The sequence below is a fragment of the Colias eurytheme genome, chromosome 26 (genome assembly GCF_061535395.1).
Source record: "Colias eurytheme isolate Ceu_HAF_F1 chromosome 26, ilColEury1 Martin Lab GWU primary, whole genome shotgun sequence".
Classification (NCBI taxonomy): Eukaryota; Metazoa; Arthropoda; class Insecta; order Lepidoptera; family Pieridae; genus Colias; species Colias eurytheme.
The window spans coordinates 4,780,562-4,799,585 of record NC_143005.1 but is presented as its reverse complement, the minus strand read 5'-3'; the positions used below and the strand labels follow the sequence as shown (position 1 = coordinate 4,799,585).

The window sequence follows — 19,024 nt, the reverse complement described above, 5'->3', positions numbered from 1 at the left end:
TTATAACTTTATAACTAAGCTATTATATACTTTTGTATTTCGAATAATATTTATAAATGTAATATAAAGTTTGTAGCGAATGCTTTAATCATATCGTGCCTTTCATTTAATCATGTGTCTTAAATGCCTAAATAGATTAGGAAAAAAATTGTCCATTAACTATTGGTAAAAACGATAAACAAACATTCGCTTTAAAAGTAATATGCGTGTAATTAGCATTTCTAGTGTTAGGAAAATGTTTAAAATCGTGCTCAATAACAGTATTTGTAAAGAATATTTTTATATTATACGTAAATAATCTGTTTTTGATTAGTTTAATAGTTATTTGTAGATAAATATATTAAAATCCTAAGTATCAACTGTTGTTTTATTTTATTCTCTGAACCTACCTACAAATCCATCAAACTAGAGAAATTCTGTAAAGATCAATGATGAGAAATTTTTAAAGGAAAGAAAATTCGATCACGTGGCAGGCGTCGTCCCGCGTCTTTTGCCATACCAGGGCAACGCCTAGGCCCTAGCCCATCCATACTAATATTATAAATGCGAAAGTAACTCTGTCTGTCTGTCTGTTACTCAATCACGCCTTTACTACTGAACCAATTTGCATGAAATTTGGTATTGATATATTTTGATACCTGAGAAAGGACATAGGCTACTTTTTACCCCGGGACAAAGGATAGGTTTTATCCCGGAAATCCCACGGGAACGGGAACTATGCGGGTTTTTCTTTGACTGCGCGGGTGAAGCCGCGGGCGGAAAGCTAGTAGACTATATAGTTATATACTATTACAGAGAGCCTAGCGGCTAGCCTCCGTGATCCCCCCTCGCAAGTAAAGGACAATGTATCGATACAGCTTGAGTTACGCATATTACTCGCACAGCTGCTTTCCAGCGGAGCATCTTACTCGTACCGCTACATAGCATTTGCATTGGTAGAAACGTTAACAAAGTTTGATAGCATAACTAGCTATATATTTTTCTGTGACATTTTCGTAGCACATCTCTGGTGGAAAAGCACCATTATGCAGCTATGCTACGAAAATTTAGAAAGTATGTGACCGTATATTATACTGATGCTATGCTATGTAGCGGTGCGAGGATGTACTAGGACAATGCGTCGCCGCAAACAAGCTGCGCGTAGAGAGCTGCATGGATAAAATATATGATCGGTGGATATCTGTAGTGGATATCAAATGACAACATTATGCATCCGTATCATAGCATAGCACTGGTGAAAAATCAACCTTAGCACGCCCTTAGTATTGGAAATGCAAGTGGCTTCTTTTTATTTTTGGGGCAGCCATCGACCAAACCTTGTTTTTTTTATATAAAAAAAGTGTTATACTTAAACAAAACTTACTATGAGTTATGACATGTAGATTTCTGGAAGTTTGCTAAGTATTTTATATTTTGCATTTTCTAAAGTTTTGTAAGAAATTGATGAAGATAGAATGGAATGTGTTTTAATATTAGACATATTATAATATTATACAGAATCAAGTCTTCCTGATTTTGTGATTTTAAAGCTGTACATGAATACCTTCCAAATCATCCATGACAGGGTTTAGAAATAAAACAAAATATTAATTCTATATTTTTATTTTAAATAAATAATTACCTATTACATACAACTAAAATGTGCGAAACGATACAATATTTAAAATGTTGGCAGTACACATGAACATATAACAAAATAAATGTACATATAACTACAAAAACAAAAAGAATAAAAAAAAGATAATCTCAAATAAAATGTATATCTTATTTAGGGAGTGTAAAAGTAACATTTCACTAAAATATGTATTGATAATGGTAACATGATAAATATTTCCAATTCAACAGTTTTTTTACAATTTAAAAGACACTATATTCCCGCTAATACTTATCATTTTAATTTTAATACAATATTACCCTCAACAAAAAAAATAAAAGAATAGTGCAAGGCAAACAGAAATTGAACACTACAACCATTTCAAAATTACTATATTTATGCTAGTTTTATTCCGTCTCAAATTTAAAAATGTATATTTTCTGGTATTGTCCAATTGCAACTTTTCAGAAAATAATAAATTCATTGTTCAAGTTGGATTTAGCAGTTATTCTTTATAAAAAGTGGCCATTTAATTAAAACGTAACGGAAAATCGTGGTTGATTCATAACATTACATTCAAACAACATAATATAGCATATCATAGATGATAGAATAAATCAGAAAAATACGTTCAAAGCCAGACATAGAAATAAAAATGGACACTTTTTACAAAAAGAATTACGTCTGTTTAAATTACTTTATAATTATCAACTCAAATTAATACAATTTTGCGAACACATCAATTAATATCGAACAAATAAAGATTTTTTTTTCAATTGCATGAATTTTTCAATGTCATTAACCTAACAAGAAAGTACGTATTCAATCAGTCGGTATGTATAAGAGCGGAGCGGAGAAACAACCAATAAGATTCCATCACTTAAACATAGATAAAGTTTTCTTATTTTTAAAATAAGAAACTGTTTATCCTTACGCCGCTACGATACAAAATATGTCCAATTGATATATTTACTATACGATTATATTAACAAATTTCACAGTGGAGTTAAATCACGTAGAATTTCAATTCTTTGTCAAACGACATTCAAAAACAGAAATTAATATCATCACGTTTTACACATAAAAAATCTTTATAAAAACGATCACTAACTTTACTGGTGGAAAAGACGAAAATAACAGGAGAATAGGCCTTAAAGTTATACCCTCGCTTCGCAATAACCATTTTCCCAATCGAGTTTCAATCGAGTCGAGTTTCTTGCGAGTTACTATCGAGTTTGTCTCCGCTCTAAGTTTTCACTTAATTCCGTGGCACAACTTCAACGTGTTGTAAAGGAGCGGCAGGGTGGATGCCTCTAATGACATGTTCCAAGTTATTATAGTAAATATCGCCGGAAAGCTCCTCATTGCCGACTTCAGCTTCGGTTTTCGCTTGTTTCGTCGCGTCATCTACCTCTTTGCGTACTTTCGCGTCGATTTCCTGTGAAAATAGATTTTATAGTAAACTAGCTTTCCACCCGCGGCTTCGCCCGCTTTGACTTAAACATAATAAATTAAAAAAACCTTCCTCTTGAATCACTCTATCTATTAAAAAAAACCGCATCAAAATCCGTTGCGTAGTTTTAAAGATTTAAGCATACAAAGGGACATAGGGACAGAAAAAGCGACTTTGTTTTATAAAACAAAGTCGCTACATAATATATATGTAGTGATTGAGATAACTTTCATGAAACCAATGACAGAATAATATATTAACTCAATAAATATGTTTTTAACATTTGTGTGATTTCTAAATATTTTAAATACGAATCAACCACCTTTTTTTGCCATCGTTTTCTGCAATTAGTCATCCTATTGTACTAATACATATTATAAATGCGAAAGTTTGTGAGGATGTGTGTGTTTGTTACTCTTTCACGCAAATACTACTGAACCGATTACAATGAAATTAAGCACACATATAGAGGACTTTAACACATAGGATAGGTTTTATCCCGGAAATCCTATGGGAACGGGAACTATGCGGGTTTTACTTTGAAAAACGCGGGCGAAGCCGCGGGCGGAAAGCTAGTAAGACTATAAGCAGATGAGGTGTCTGCGCGAGATTTACTTTACTTTTAACCAACAGACTACGCTTTTCTCCTTGAAGCGGCCTAATGCGATCAAATTGAATTCCATAAAGTGAAGTCCCATAGGCAGTAAGGGGGCAGCAGTAAGGGGCAGATGCATTAGGCATACATCTGTTTCACTGATCCATTTCCTTTAGGGACAAGTCGGTTATCAGCCTTCTGTGTCCTGCCAGACCGAGACATTTTTTTTTCTTCGTCTCCACCGGGAATCGAACCCAGGTTCCCTCGGTTCTACGCTCACGCGTCAACCACTGTACCAAGGAGGCGGTCAAATTGAAGTCCATACACCCTAGCAATTCTGAGTCCTTAGAAAGTTACAAAGTCCTAAAGTTACTAAAGTTCACCTTAAGTTGATCCGGAGTGACCAGTTCGTTGGACACAATTTTCTCCTTGAACGAAGTGATAGGATCCCTCGTCTGTCGCACCTCTTGCACTTCGTCCCGGGTTCTGTACGACGTTCCCGGGTCGGACATAGAGTGACCCGAGTAACGGTATGTTTCCATCTCCATTACTAGCGGTCCTGGACGTGTGAAAAAGTATTGAATGAAAAAAAATGTATGCGTGTACTAGAGTACACACGTAAGAAGTGAAACTTCTTTATGACACGAGTATGGCGTAACGCAAAAATGTTACACTAAATTTTTGTCCAACCCCGATAAAGAAGTTTCACTTCAAAAATTCTTTATTGCATACGATTGGACATGATTTAAAAATATTGTAGCTACATATAAACAATATGTACATACAAACATTTATCTATCTAGACTTTGTTTAGAAGCGCTTTTGAATTGTCAAAATACAGAAAAATAATAATTTACCACCAGTTCGGCAACAGTAGAGAAGAACTGGCAAGGAACTCCTTAGATGCTCTTTTAAAAGCATAACAATGTAAAATTACATACTAATACATATATTAAATTTATGATCATGCCAGAGAAGGCATGACTGCCAATATCAATAAGAGTAGAGGTAACTCAAATGTAAGTAAATTAAAACATATAATATAAAAATGAAATTTCCATTTATGTACATTCAACAAAATCTGTTGATAAACCTTTTTTAAAATAAGCAATAATTACAAAAAAGATGGGTTGCACTCCGGGAGTGCCGGCAGAAGTGAAAACTTGATTATTAACGTTGAGCATGTTTGATATCCATCCGTCTTAGGGTGACAAATCAACATCGAGCTATGCTGCGCTGTACTGCGCTGTGCTGTGTTTGGTCAACTCGCTCGTCTAATATTTTAATGAGGATGCAAACAAACCATGCTGTGCTGCGCTATGTGAGGCTACGCTCTGTTTAAAAACGCAGCAGTCTCGAGCGAGGCGCGCTACCCGCCGTGCTGAGCCGCGCTGTGCCGAACTGTGCTATGTTTTTATGGAGCTCTGCCATGCTGCGCTGTGTCGAGCTTATCACTACATAGTATAAAACAAAGTCGCTTTCTCTGTCCCTATGTCCCTATGTCCCTTTGTACGCTTAAATCTTTGAAACTACGCAACGGATTTTGATGCAGTTTTTTTAGGGTTCCGTACCTCAAAAGGAAAAAACGGAACCCTTATATGATCACTTTGTTGTCCGTCTGTCTGTCCGTCCGTCTGTCAAGACCCTTAAATTTATACTTGAAATTTATATCAATTACTCAGGTCTACTGTCCCTTGAAGCTGTGAAAAAATCAAACTTCTAAGCCAACACAATCAAAAGATACAGCCGTTTATGCCGCAAATTTTCAACACTTGCAAGGGAATCAAAACCTACAGGGTGCTTCCCGTGAACTCAGAATCTTGAAATTTGGTACGAAGCAACGTCTTATAGCATAGATAAAGGAAAAATTACGAAAACCATAAATTTTTAGTTACATTACATAATATATTTTTTTTTAATAATTTTAAACTTATTTGTACGGAACCCTCGGTGCGAGTCCGACTCGCAATTGGCCGGTTATTTATTAAAGATAGAGTGATTCAAGAGGAAGGTTTATATGTATACTAACATCCATTAAATAGTGGAGAAGTACTGTTATTTTTGAGGTCTCTAATGTGATGTCGTAAAAAATTACATTTATTTGAGACGATGTAATAAAAGTTTCACTTTAAAAACAGAACTTCTTTTTCAAAACAAAATAAACTTCTAAGTAATAATAATAAACATATCAAAGCACATATTTATCTATGTTTGGCTTAGTTTTGAGCCTTGTCTGTCCATCTTTTCCCAAGTAAAAATCACGGGAACTTCAGATATCTCTTCATTGTCATCGTCTTGCTCGGTGTCGTATGTCTTTTCTTGTACCTCCACGTTGTCTTCCACCTCACTGTCATTTTCGTCTTCATAGCAGAACCAGTACTTGTTTCTTCCAGCAACAATCTGATTTGATCATCGTTCATTTTGACATGAAGTATGGCCTAAAAAATTGGTCAAAATGTAATTTAGAGCAACATTCATACATCATACTTCATACTTCATAAAGTATTCAAAGTCTTAAAAAATATATAAATGTACAAAATATATAATATTAATACTTACACAAAAACTTGCACCTATACTCGCGTCGGTCTCATGGACCGATTGGCGCCAAATGCTATGACACGTGAACTTCTGCCGACCACGCGACCTGCACTAAAATGAATTTAGCCCCAAATCCGGAAACTAGCAAGGAACTCGACTTCACAGGATTTACCTGCATAAAAATAATTAGGAAAATGTGTTTCGTCGGTCTCACAGACCAACGCGCGAGTATAGGAAGGTTAAAAAACGTAGCTTAAGAAACACAGCGCAGTACAGCGCAGCATAGCTCGATGTTGATTTGTCACCCTTACGCTTTTTCGATCAGGTCACGTGTCCTGACGCGAGTTTAAGATTTTATACCCAACGCCACTAAAGAAGTTTCACTTCAATAAACAAAGAAAAAGCTAGATCGTAAATTTCAATAATGAATCCAGTTAGGTTCATTATTTTAGGTAAAAAAAAAAAAAACTTCAATAAACAAAGAAACCAACCTTTCCCACTAGTACAATAGTCGATAGCGTATCTAGTAGCTTCCCGTGTAGCGATCACATCCATACCATCAACCCAGATGCCGGGAATGTAATCACCTCGTGAATAGTACTCAGTACTCGCTGACGAACGGTCCACACTTGTGCCCATACCTGGACAAATTGTTAATAGATGTGATATCATAGAATTGAAAAATAATTTATTATTTACTAGGTTTCCGCCCGCGGCTTCGCCCACGCAGTCAAAGAAAATACCCGCATATTTCCCGTTCCCGTGGGATTTCCGGGATTGCGTCACTTTCCCGGGATAAAAAGTAGCCTATGTTCTTTCTCGGGTATCAAAATATCTCCATACCAAATTTCATGAAAATTGGTTCAGTAGTTTAGGCGTGATTGAGTAACAGACAGACAGACAGAGTTACTTTCGCATTTATAATATTAGTATGGATTATTTGGGTGTAAAAGAATTCTTTGTTGAAATCTTCTTTTACTATGATAGACAGGATCAAAGTATCAAGGAATAATGTTCCACTTTAGGAATTATGATACACTTTATGATAAGGAGTATTCTCAGAAATAAATTATGATATGTTTTGGTTGAAATCGTTATACACATATATTTTAGTATTTCTATGTACAAGTATTTAACTATTTTAATTTATTTCATGTGTCCAATTGCTTTGCTATTCAATTAATGGTTATTATAATAAATGCACTATAATGGATCAAATATTGTTGTTTTATTATGTACCTATACTACTTACATACCTCCTATAAAAAAGTAATTAGCAAGATCTGCTTTGTTACAAATCATTAAAATCACCAATATCATAAACCATCTAATTTATCTTCATCTAGATTAGAACAACTACAAAAAAAAATTGGTTGTCTGTAAAGTCGGTTTACTGACGATAGTTGAACGTGACAACGTCCGATTGTGCTTCTTTGTCGCTCGTTCCGCGCTCTCGCTTGCACTTCAAACCTAACGGAACGCCTCAGAGCGAGGTAACGCCGCATGAGTCATGTTTTTTCGTGCGTGCAGCCGGCTCTATCGAATTATAAGACGTTGTCACGTCAAAAAATGTACCCAGGGACCCATGAGAGAAGTTAGTAGTTTAGCTAATTAATGCAAAAGTAAAAATGAAAATCTCAATCACACACTAACCGTAACCATTATTCTCGCACACAAACACGCAAGGCAAGTCCCACAGTTTCGCCATATTGTACGCTTCAAACAACTGTCCCTGATTGGCCGCGCCGTCTCCGTACAATGCGAACGCAACACCGCCGTCGCCGCGGTACTTGTGCGCGAACGCCAGACCCGCGCCGAGCGGCACCTGCCCACAGATAATATATTGTAAATGTCAATGTCAATGTCAGATGCGCACAGATAATAAATAGTAAATGTCAATGTCAGATGCGCACAGATAATATATAGTAAATGTCAATGTCAGATGCGCACAGATAATAAATAGTAAATGTCAATGTCAATGTCAAAAGTAAATGTCAATGTCAGATTGAGACCACAGATTATAGATAAAACTTAACTATCAAATAGATTATAGTAAAAAGGTGTAAAAAAAAAGATTATACGAAATGAATGAAAGAAAAGCAATCAAATTGTCATCATTTAAGAAAATTAAATAAAAAGCAGTAAGTTCTTGTGTTTGATTTTACCGAGTATTATACATTTAGAAATTAAGATTATATATTTTAAACGCGATTTTATTCATTATATAAGTATGCGAAACGTCGGGATAATAGTATGAATAAATCGCGTTTATGAATCTTTAATTTCTAAAAAGCAGATAGGATTGTATTTACCAATGTTATTCCTGTGTTTGAATTAGTTAAATAAACAGTTAAAAAAACTACTAGAACAATTTAAAAAGCATTTCACCAGCATATTTCATTTGTAACATCTAAGCCGTGCTTAATTAATTATTATTTTACACACCTGTGCACCAACAATCCCGTTGCCACCAAAGAAGTTCCTCCCGTACAGATGCATGGAGCCGCCCTTGCCCCTGGAGCACCCGGTCCTTCGCCCCGTCAGCTCGGACAGCACGCCGAGCACGCTCACGCCCATCAAGTGTGTCCAACCGTGGCAACGGTAGGCTGTTATCACTGTGTCCACATCTCGCATGGCCGCTCGCATGCCTACTGCTACCGCTTCTTGTCCTGAAAGCGATTGATTAAAGTGCGTCACACACGGTGAAGATACTACATATACGAACCATATACATATAGACCCGAAATTTTTTGGGTCATTTGTAACAGGATGGCGGTTTTACAGGGGTCTTAGTACGCAATGACAAAAAGAAAAATGATGGTCAAAACGCTGATACCGGATACCTTAAGATACTGTAATATAAAAAATTTACGGATAAAGAAGCCGGGGCGGACCGCTAGTATTATAATATAAAAGTAAGGAAAAGTATTGGGGTATGATGCTTGTGGTTGAGAGAGAGACATTTTTAAAGTGCAAAGCTACCAAAATCGTCGCCTTACTCTATGATGTGACGCTATTGCAATGACGCGACTTTGAAATTTTACTCTCAACGCGCCTAAAGAAGATTCACTCCAAATAAATAATAAATTTATAAAATTTCATCAAATTTCATCATGATTTAATTTCATCTATAAGTAAAAATTTAATCATATTAATTTGTCTTCATAATATGAGATATCTTATCTTTTCCAAGTCTTTTAAAATCTGGCTTATCAGCACATATCATAGCATTGTAAATAAGATATTTTTGATTACCAACAATAACCGTGTAAGATAAATCAAAGAAAATATAAAAGAAAGCTGCTATTTTCTACCAAACATTAGAATTTATGTAAAAAAAGGCTAAAAAATTATAGATGATTAATTACAAAAAATAAAAACTTTTAATTAATTTATTACTTTGAGAAATTTAATTAAAAGGATTATTATCACCTTTATTCATTATGATTAGTGTTTATATTTAGAAATAGAACAATTTGATATATTGCTTTTTATTTCAAATCAAGTGCATCCAATAATTATAAGATAAATAAATTAAGTAATACTAGCTTACCGCCCGCGGCTTCGTCCGCTTTTTCTAAAACCTAATGAATTATATACTAAAACCTTACTCTTGAATCACTCTATCTTTTAAAAAAAAACCGCACCAAAATCTGTTGCGTAGTTTTAAAGATTTAATCATACAAAGGGACATAGGGACAGAGAAAGCGACTTTGTTTTATACTATGTAGTGATAAAAATTAAATTAAAAAGGAGACTTATAAAATACCTGAGTATAAGTGACAGAATCCACGGATGATCTTCTCCTTGTACAGATTGCCGGAAGCAGTTTCAATCCTGCGCAGGACGGCCAATTTCTCATACAATTTAAGTGCATCTTCCGCGGTGAGTGTGGCTGATGTTGCGGGGCCTTTATCCAATTTATGGAGTTTATAAGGCTGGAAAAAAGTCATAAAAAAGCTTATAATTCCACAATCAATATTATATATCACAACAAATAAAATAAAATATCACTGGATAATTTTCTAATACAATTATTTGAAATACCTTAACAACATATTGAAAATCTTGTAGGCTAAGAATTTTATCAAAACAAGTTCAAAGGAAAACATGACAAACTTGACATTTTGAAGGTTATGTTACATAATTTTATATAGCAACCAATTTAATTAAATATTAAAGAAAACAGTTGTATTCGGATTTTTATAACAAAAACTTCAACACAAACATCCCTTCACTATCATAAACCTAAAATATAACGAAATAAATCCGGTACCTTGATTTCGAATGTAGATTCCGATTTCGTACTATAATTTTGTTTTGAAGCAACAAAAGCTGGGGCGGCTGTTTTCTAAAAAGTTAAAAGTAATATGATTTTACAAATTTAACAAACATATGGAACCAAACAAATTTTTGGGCAATTTTTTAACCTACCGTTACCGTAGAGCCAGTTATAAGCTTTGCAGCGGAGGGAATTAGCTTACTCATTTTTTCTATTATGGTTTCTATGAAGCCCAGATTTATTAAGTGATCCAGTAAAGGATCACTTTCGTTAAATTTTGTTTAAAAATCAAGATATTTAAAAACCAACCCCAGTATCGCTGCTCGATAATGACATGAACTATGAAGTGACGGACGACGGTCAACATTGCGTTGACACTTGTTAATGTCATTTTTGTCATTTAGAGGTCATTTACAAACGTTTTGAAATTTAGGCAATATGTTTTTGGTTTTTGTTATCTTGATCTAGATCATATTATAACATGATACAAAAATCTATTGAAAAAAGGTAAATAAACATTCTTGCTGTTTATTAAAAAAAATCGTTTTCGTTGTAATCCATGTGCAAAAATTTTTAAGCGCTTATTACACTACACTAAATCTAGAAAAGTGTAATCGCAATTAGCAAGTCAGCAACATATATGTAGAAGTCAGGATGATAACTGACTGATTTATTTATTTAGAAGCCTAATTACAAACGCTTTCAGGAAGTTGTAATCATTACAACTATATAAAAAAAAGTATAGAAATGCTTTACATTACATTTTAATGTAATATTTTATATAGCACAATATTTTCACGGGATAATTTTTTATTTTTTTATTTATATAATTGGATATTAAAAAATGGAATATATACATCATAATACGCATTTTCTGTTACCAAAGATCATTTTCAATAATAATACCTACTCGCAGGATAACATTACTTTTAAATTAGAGATGCCACGATATTAAATAATAATTTGGAAAATCCAAAAGTGCACGCCTCATAATTTTTTTTTAATAATTATTTATTAATTATTATTTTTGTTTATTTAATAACAATTAAACCACATCGAATCAGACCCTGAAAAATGAAAGGGTTCTATTCCTGAGCATACTCAAGCGTAAGAGAAAAAAAAAGACTCGATTATTAAAGTATTTCGGTCGCTATCGTGTTAACAAGAAAATCCTCCGCACATACAGACACACGGACGTCCAAGACAGAACTTTTTTAAACTGTTTTTTAACTAGTTTAAATAACAAAAATGACATCAAAAATATCATGAATGTTAAAAATAGTGTTTTTTCTTAATATGTGTGTGTATGTATTATCTTACAAGTGCAATGTATGATACATAAAGACATTTTAAGTTTGAAAAATCAGATGTTTTGCGCGAAGTGACAGTAGTACCCACCTCAACGCTTCGCATATGAGGCGTGCAATATTATGTGTACATATGATGCCAAATGTGAAGAAATTTTATTATTTTAACAAATGATATTAAACCAGTCGAACTGTGACTCATCAGGGGCCTTAGACAAAGTAACAATTACAAAACGATAACGAAGTTAGAAATCGCAAAAATGTATGGGATTGACATTAGATAGACCACGTGATCTAACGCGGCGTATGTCAATCCCATACATTTTTGCGATTTCTAACTTCGTTATCGTTTTGTAATTGTTACTTTGTCTACTGGGCCAGATGTATGTAAGTTAGAATGGATGTTTAGATATAAGATACTCTAATTCCTTGCCTATGTATAAAAGCAATAAGCGTATGGAGTCTTCCTGAAAACATATTTATCTATACGAATATTATAAAGAGGAAAAGTTTGTAAGTATGTATGTATGTATGTATGTATGGTTTTCACGCAAAAACTACTGGACCGATTTCAAAAATTCTTTCACCATTAGAAAGCTGCATCTTTACTGAGCAACATAGGCTATATTGCATTTTCAAAAAAATTAGATATCCTTACCAAAAATGCAATAATGATGGTAAGGTGTAAAAAAATCCTCAATAAAACTTCTGTCATCGCGTGCGCTGCGGAATCTATTGAAGATAGAACAAAAAAATGTTCTACGGTATTATAGAATGGATCAATATCTACAAGAAAGTCCGCGATACCATATGTCCATCTTCAGTAGTTATGTTACTACAACAACTTTTTTACGTTTTCAAAGTAAATAGAAGTGCCGATAGTAATCAAACCATGTTATCCATACACATATATTAATCCTTATCCAATTAAATGACGTTTTATTATAGACTGTTTCAATACCAGCAAAATACTTTTTAAATGAAAAGAATCGGATATTCCATTCAAATTTAAAAAAAAATTCATTCGCGTACTCGTCGTCGGCACGAAAGTATCAGCTCCGTGTTTATAAATTACAATAAAATATTTACAGTGTTAATCTGGATCTAACAGTCTAAAATAGTAAAGTGCATCTCCCAGACTACCTCTTCTAATGTTTACTAGTGCTAAAATATATATAATAATTATGTGTTAAGTATAATAAGTACAACAGTGAAATACCCAATATTCAACAGTGAATTTGAACAAATAAGTTACTGTAAAATAGTGTTCTAAGTGTTTAAACTAAACATTATTACTCAATAAAGCGATAAATAAAAATAATAAATTCATAATTACAGTGAAAACGAAGTGCAAATAAAAAAAAAACTGTGTTCTTTGTTCGTAATCAAAGGTCAATGACTCAGTAACTTCGATAATCATAACGTATTTTTATAAGCTACATATCATCAATAATTTCGCTGTTCCAACTAGCGCATCGGTGGCTGAGTCGGATAGACTTCGGTCATAAATCATCTGAACCATAGTTCAAACCTCGCATGGCCCTACTTGAAAATATATTTCAGAAATTGTTTATATTTATTTCCTCTTGAAAAGAGTGTATGTATGGTGATCAAAAGGTAGCAAAACAGCAAGGAAAAAAAAAAAAAATTTTTTTTTTTTTTCTCTCTTTTTTTTTTATTATTATTGATAAAGTTCTTTTAAAAATGCAACGTACTCCACCAATGAGCAAAACCACACCGCATAACTCGGATACCGAGACAGCAAAATTTTATGATCCTACAGACAAAAAGAAGGGTGCAAATCCTAAACGCCAAAAACGTCGCAGGGGATCGCAAGAAGAAGATGTACATAAAACTAGAGAGGATCACCAACAATTTAAGGAAGATATATTTAACAAAATTGACGCTTGGAAAAAAGAACAAGAGCTAGTGCTAAAGAAACTGACTGATGATATTGCTGAAGTCAAGCAACAAAATATCAGCATTCAAAAAACAAACATTGAAATCAGAAACACAAATTCGGAAATAGAAAAATCCTTCCACTTCTTGTCAGAAAAGTATGAAGATCTTAAAAGTGCCGTGACACTGTTGCAGAAAGAGAGAAAAGAAACTTTAACTTATATAAAGTCTCTAGAGGATCAAATTGATATGATGCATAGGTCACAAAAATCCACCATGATTGAAATTCGAAACATCCCCCCCACTCCCGCTGCGACGGCTGACCTCTTATCGGTTGTCAACAAGACATGTGATTCTCTGGATGTGCCTATTCAATTATCTGATATAAAAGATGTTTCCAAAATAATTAATAAGTTCAATCAAAAGAAACCCTCAGCGACTGTTTTGGTGGACTTCACTACCATCTCTGTTAAAAATAAAATTCTATCCAAGGTTAAAGAATTTAATAAAACTAATACTCACAATAAGTTTAATTCGCAACACATTGGCATCCCTGGACCCGTTGTTCCCATATACATAACGGAAAGCCTCACTGCCAAAACCAGAAAACTGTTTTACTTAGCTCGACAATTTGCAAACGTCCATGGATATAAGTTCTGTTGGACAACGAATGGCAGAGTGTAGGGTCAGGGAGGAAACAGTGACTCGGATTTTTTCGATACGCTCAAAAATATAGTAAATAATATATAATCAAAGTGATTTTTTTAGATCTTGAAGTCAGGTTACTACATTTCACTATTGTGTCATTATATTTTCATTATACTTTAAATTAATTAAACTAAAAAATAAAATATAAAAAAATAGATTTGAGTCACTGTGTACCGGTGGATGTATACAGTGACTCAATAGTGTAGTACACAGTGACTCTAATAGTATACAGTGGCTCAGTGAAAATTAAAAAGATATACTTAATCAAAATTCTTTATTATCTTTCATAAAATGACTAATACAAATGTAGGAACTTCACTATATGAATTAATATAATCGGTCTTAGAATAAAAAATTAAAAAAATAAATAAAAAAATTCACAAAAAAAATAGATATCTAATATCTAATCATCGTCAACTAATTCACAGTATTAAAATTAAAATCGATTGAAAAATAATAAAATGGCTGTTCCAGGCATTAACGGTTTAGGTAGAATAAATTTTAAATCGTCCTCTTTTACAATAGACAGATCGGGCTTATTTGGCATAATAAACTTATCAGTACCAGGCTTTCGCCTCAAAAATGATATGTAAAATTCCATGTTATCATTTCGTTCCTCTAACACTTTTCCCATTTATAAGGACTAGATTTCCCCCCGCGGCTTCGCCCGCGTTTTCAAAGGAAAACCCGCATAGTTCCCGTTCCCGTGGGATTTCCGGGATAAAACCTATCCTATGTGTTAATCCAAGTTACCCTCTATATGTGTGCTAAATTTCATTGTAATCGGTTCAGTAGTTTTAACGTGAAAGAGTAACAAACATCCATACAAACTTTCGCCCTTATCGTATTAAGATCTCTATTTTTTGGTAGCTAATTGGACAACAAAATATTCGCCTTCTCGAGGTGAATGAGGTAAAGGTTTTTTTAAATCTCCATCCGTTAAAATAATGTTTTCGTTATCAGTGTCAGCGTCATTTTCATATCCATGATTGTTATCTGTTGGCCATTCCATGTCGTCATCCGAATCTTGTAATAATACTTCTTCATTTTCCATTTCTTCATCACTGCTGCTCTTACTGTTCGAGTAATTTTACTTTTCTTTGCGTCATATTTTCTTTTTCCAACAACAATTTTTCAGATGTGTCGCTAGCAATTAGCCTGCGTCTTGGATTCGTATGTTTTCTGTTATTTTGTCTAGGTTTGGCTTTTATTGGATCTCTGAATTCAAATGGACTTTTAAAAGAAACTTGTGAGGATGAGATCGGTGGTATGTTGACGAATGAACTCGATGGTATGTTATTAGATGAAATCAATGGTGTGTCCATAAGCGAAGTTGAGGGTATGTTAATGGATGAAGTTTTCTGTGATAATGTTTGCATTCGGTTGGTTGTCTTCTACAGTTTCTTTGAAAAACATTGGCTCTTCCAAGACACATAATGTAAGTGGTTCAATAGACTCATTTGTCTTGAAATTTATAGGTTCGTTAGGGCTCCAACTGTTGATCGTCAAGAGTTTCACAGTTTTTTGTCTTTCAATAATATATTTTAAGGGTAGCAAATGCAACACCGACCTTCTTAGATGCTTGTCTTATCGAGTCTCCATTTCTTATTAATAACCACCCTTCTTTAAAGTTTTATTGTGTTGCTTTTCCAATTTTTCGTTCTGCAGATTTTTACCGTGGCATTTTATCAACAAAATATAATAAATAAACAAATTACCTAAAAAATCAAAAGGAAGACATAGAACTGCATAATATAAACTGAAGTAGGTACACAGTGGCTCACGAGTCACTGTGTACCGCTTCAAATTGAGTCACTGTACACAACTCCGTCATTTTGATTATTTCATATTCAAATGGATCGAAAAATCAATCAATCAACTGAATTAAACATACAAAGGCAATCTGCATAAACATAACTATAAGACAGAAAAAATGATTACAACATTTATTATATACTTTAGATATTAAAATCAAGCAAACTTATGTTGAAATTATAATTTTGTGAGCACTAAAACAAAAACACGTGGTGGCCCCACTGTTCGGCGCTTGAGTCGCCGACTGACTGGTTTGTACAAGTCTGAGGACCGTTAGCTTCAAACGAGGGAGGTAGACAACAACTGTGTACGTCTTATTCTAGCCGAACTAGTAATGAGTCACTGTAGCCGCCTGAGTCACTGTTTCCTCCCTGACCCTATATGAGAAAAACGGACGGTGGACAACATATTCATATCAAGGAAGAAAATCAGCTGCGACAACTGAATGAAGCGACAGCATGACTTATATTATCCAAAACCATTCTCATATCCATACATTATGATAGTTATCGAAATAATTTATTGTTAACTCTATTTCTCCCTATATATCCTATTTATGATCTTTTACAAAGAACTGTGAAAAACCAACATACACATTACACACGTTATTATACACAACACAATATCCATAATAACAAGGAATTTAATCTGTATTTACTTATATTACTTTGCAAATTAGCACGTGCTTATAATTCAGATGATCATTGTATATTTAACCAGTGCATGTCTAATATTCGGGTCCCTAATTTAGCGAAACTTTTAATATGCTTTCAAATTCGATGACGATAATAATATTTATACTGAGTTAGAAATAATTAGTGAAATCGATTGTACATATCTGCCGAGTCCTGCAGACTTTAGTAGCCCAGATAACCACAAATCGCTATTAATACTAACGGTAAATATCCGCAGTGTCCACAAAAATTTCGATCAACTTGCTCTATTTTTGGCATCCTTAAACTCAAATATAGATATTGTCGTTTTAACAGAGTGTTGGATAAACGGGGACAGTATAATACCAGGCTTGAACTCTTATACTGCCATAAAAACAAGTAAAAGTCTCAATCAGAATGATGGCGTTATTGTATATATTAAAAATCACCTCAAATATACTTTTTCGGAACCGGAAATGGAAGGTGGGAATTGTCTTCTTCTAACAATTGAGCGTAATCTTTCTCTTATCTGCTCCTATAGACCACCAAGCCTTCATCCTTCACTGTTTATAAATTCGCTGGACAAATTGTTAAGCACTATCTCAAATAATGAAATCATTCTGACTGGTGACATTAACTTGGATATTCTTCCCAGTAACACTACGGGTTACGCGTGTGACTATCTGAACATGATGTACTTCCATGGACTTAGACAAGGAGTAAATAAACCAACACGGATAAAATCTTGCATAGATCACTTCATGTTAAGAACAAAAAAAAGGTGTAAAACTGTTGTTTTTGATCCCTTGACAGATCATGCACCTATCCTTCTAGAAATCAGCACGTCAAAAGATAAGAACAATAATGAAACGCTGTATAAAACCATCTATGATCATAAGCTTCTCCCTGACTTAATAGACAATATAAATTGGTACGAATTCTATAAGATACAAGACCCAAATGAAGCTGTGACTTTCTTCATCGATAAAATTGAATCTGCATTAAATAATTGCAAAATAGTTAAAAAAGTTCCCAACCGAAAAAGACCCCTGAAACCTTGGATTACTTTCGGGCTTATTAAATGTTTAAGAAAAAGAGATAGATTACATAAAAGAACCAAAAGAAACCCCACAGATCTTGCTTTACTCGATGAATACAAGAAATATAGAAACACATGTAATAACATCATAAAAAATGTGAAAAAGTCATATTATAAAGACAAATTGGACAAAAATTATGGCAATCCAAAGGGCATGTGGAAGATAATAAAGGAGGCATGTAGTCTATCGAACAACAGAGCACCTAGCAATGAACTTTTAAATTTAAAGTATGATACGATTGACGCATTGAATGTAGTCAATAACTACTTTATTTCTATAGGTGGAACACTCGCAAAATCTACCCTTAATTCACTGAAGAAAACGGAGAAGGAATTAACACTAGATTTAAAAAACGATGAGTGTCCTAAAAATTCTCTTCTACTTAGTCCTACTGATCCTCAAGAAATATGTGGGCTCTTATCTAAGCTGAATTCCTGTAGTGCTTCTGGCTATGATAATATACCTACCCGCATATTTAAAGAATTCAGAGACCTCCTGTCACCCCACATATCCTATATATGCAATCTAAGTATTAAAACAGGAGTTTTTCCAAAGCCTCTTAAAAAAGCCATTGTTATCCCTATCCATAAATCAGGCGACAGATCATGCCCCTCTAACTATAGACCTATTTCTCTGCTATGTACTTTAGCTAAGATATTAGAAAAATGTGTAAGCAAGAGACTTACTCGCTTCTTAGAAAAAAATAAGCTCCTACATAGCAACCAATTTGGATTTAGATGTGGAAGATCTACTGAGGATGCCACACTGCGGCTCACTACACAAGTGTCAACGCATCTGGATGAAGGATATAAGTGTCTAGGAATATTTCTAGACCTTCAAAAAGCCTTCGACACTGTGTCCATCCCAATTATGCTTGCTAAGCTGGAGCATGTGGGCGTAAGGGGCCTTCCCCTTGCCTGGTTTACAGATTACCTGTCTAACAGAACGCAATCTGTGCGTATAGAATCTAAACTGAGTAACGAGGGTGAGGTCTCTTATGGAGTGCCGCAGGGTAGCACTCTCGGTCCTATGCTGTTTCTGATATATGTGAATGAGCTGTGTAAACTAAATGTGGCT

General features: G+C 34.1%; 2 protein-coding genes across 2 annotated transcripts; one reads left to right on the top strand and one right to left on the bottom strand.

The window, feature by feature from the left end:
* Positions 1-1,586: 1,586 nt before the first annotated feature.
* Positions 1,587-10,799, bottom strand: LOC149897163 (putative pyruvate dehydrogenase E1 component subunit alpha, mitochondrial). Its single transcript, XM_090116720.1, has 8 exons — positions 10,618-10,799; positions 10,460-10,534; positions 9,953-10,121; positions 8,629-8,852; positions 7,837-8,008; positions 6,675-6,824; positions 4,026-4,201; positions 1,587-3,032 (listed from the first exon to the last, which is right to left on the bottom strand). Exons 1-8 carry the CDS (start codon positions 10,669-10,671, stop codon positions 2,853-2,855), a joined length of 1,200 nt encoding a protein of 399 aa, XP_089972846.1. The 5' UTR covers positions 10,672-10,799; the 3' UTR covers positions 1,587-2,852.
* A 2,677-nt stretch (positions 10,800-13,476) lies between these two features.
* LOC149897162 (uncharacterized) lies at positions 13,477-14,355 on the top strand. The gene has a single exon (XM_090117035.1). It carries the CDS (start codon positions 13,477-13,479, stop codon positions 14,353-14,355), a length of 879 nt encoding a protein of 292 aa, XP_089973161.1.
* Positions 14,356-19,024: the final 4,669 nt, after the last annotated feature.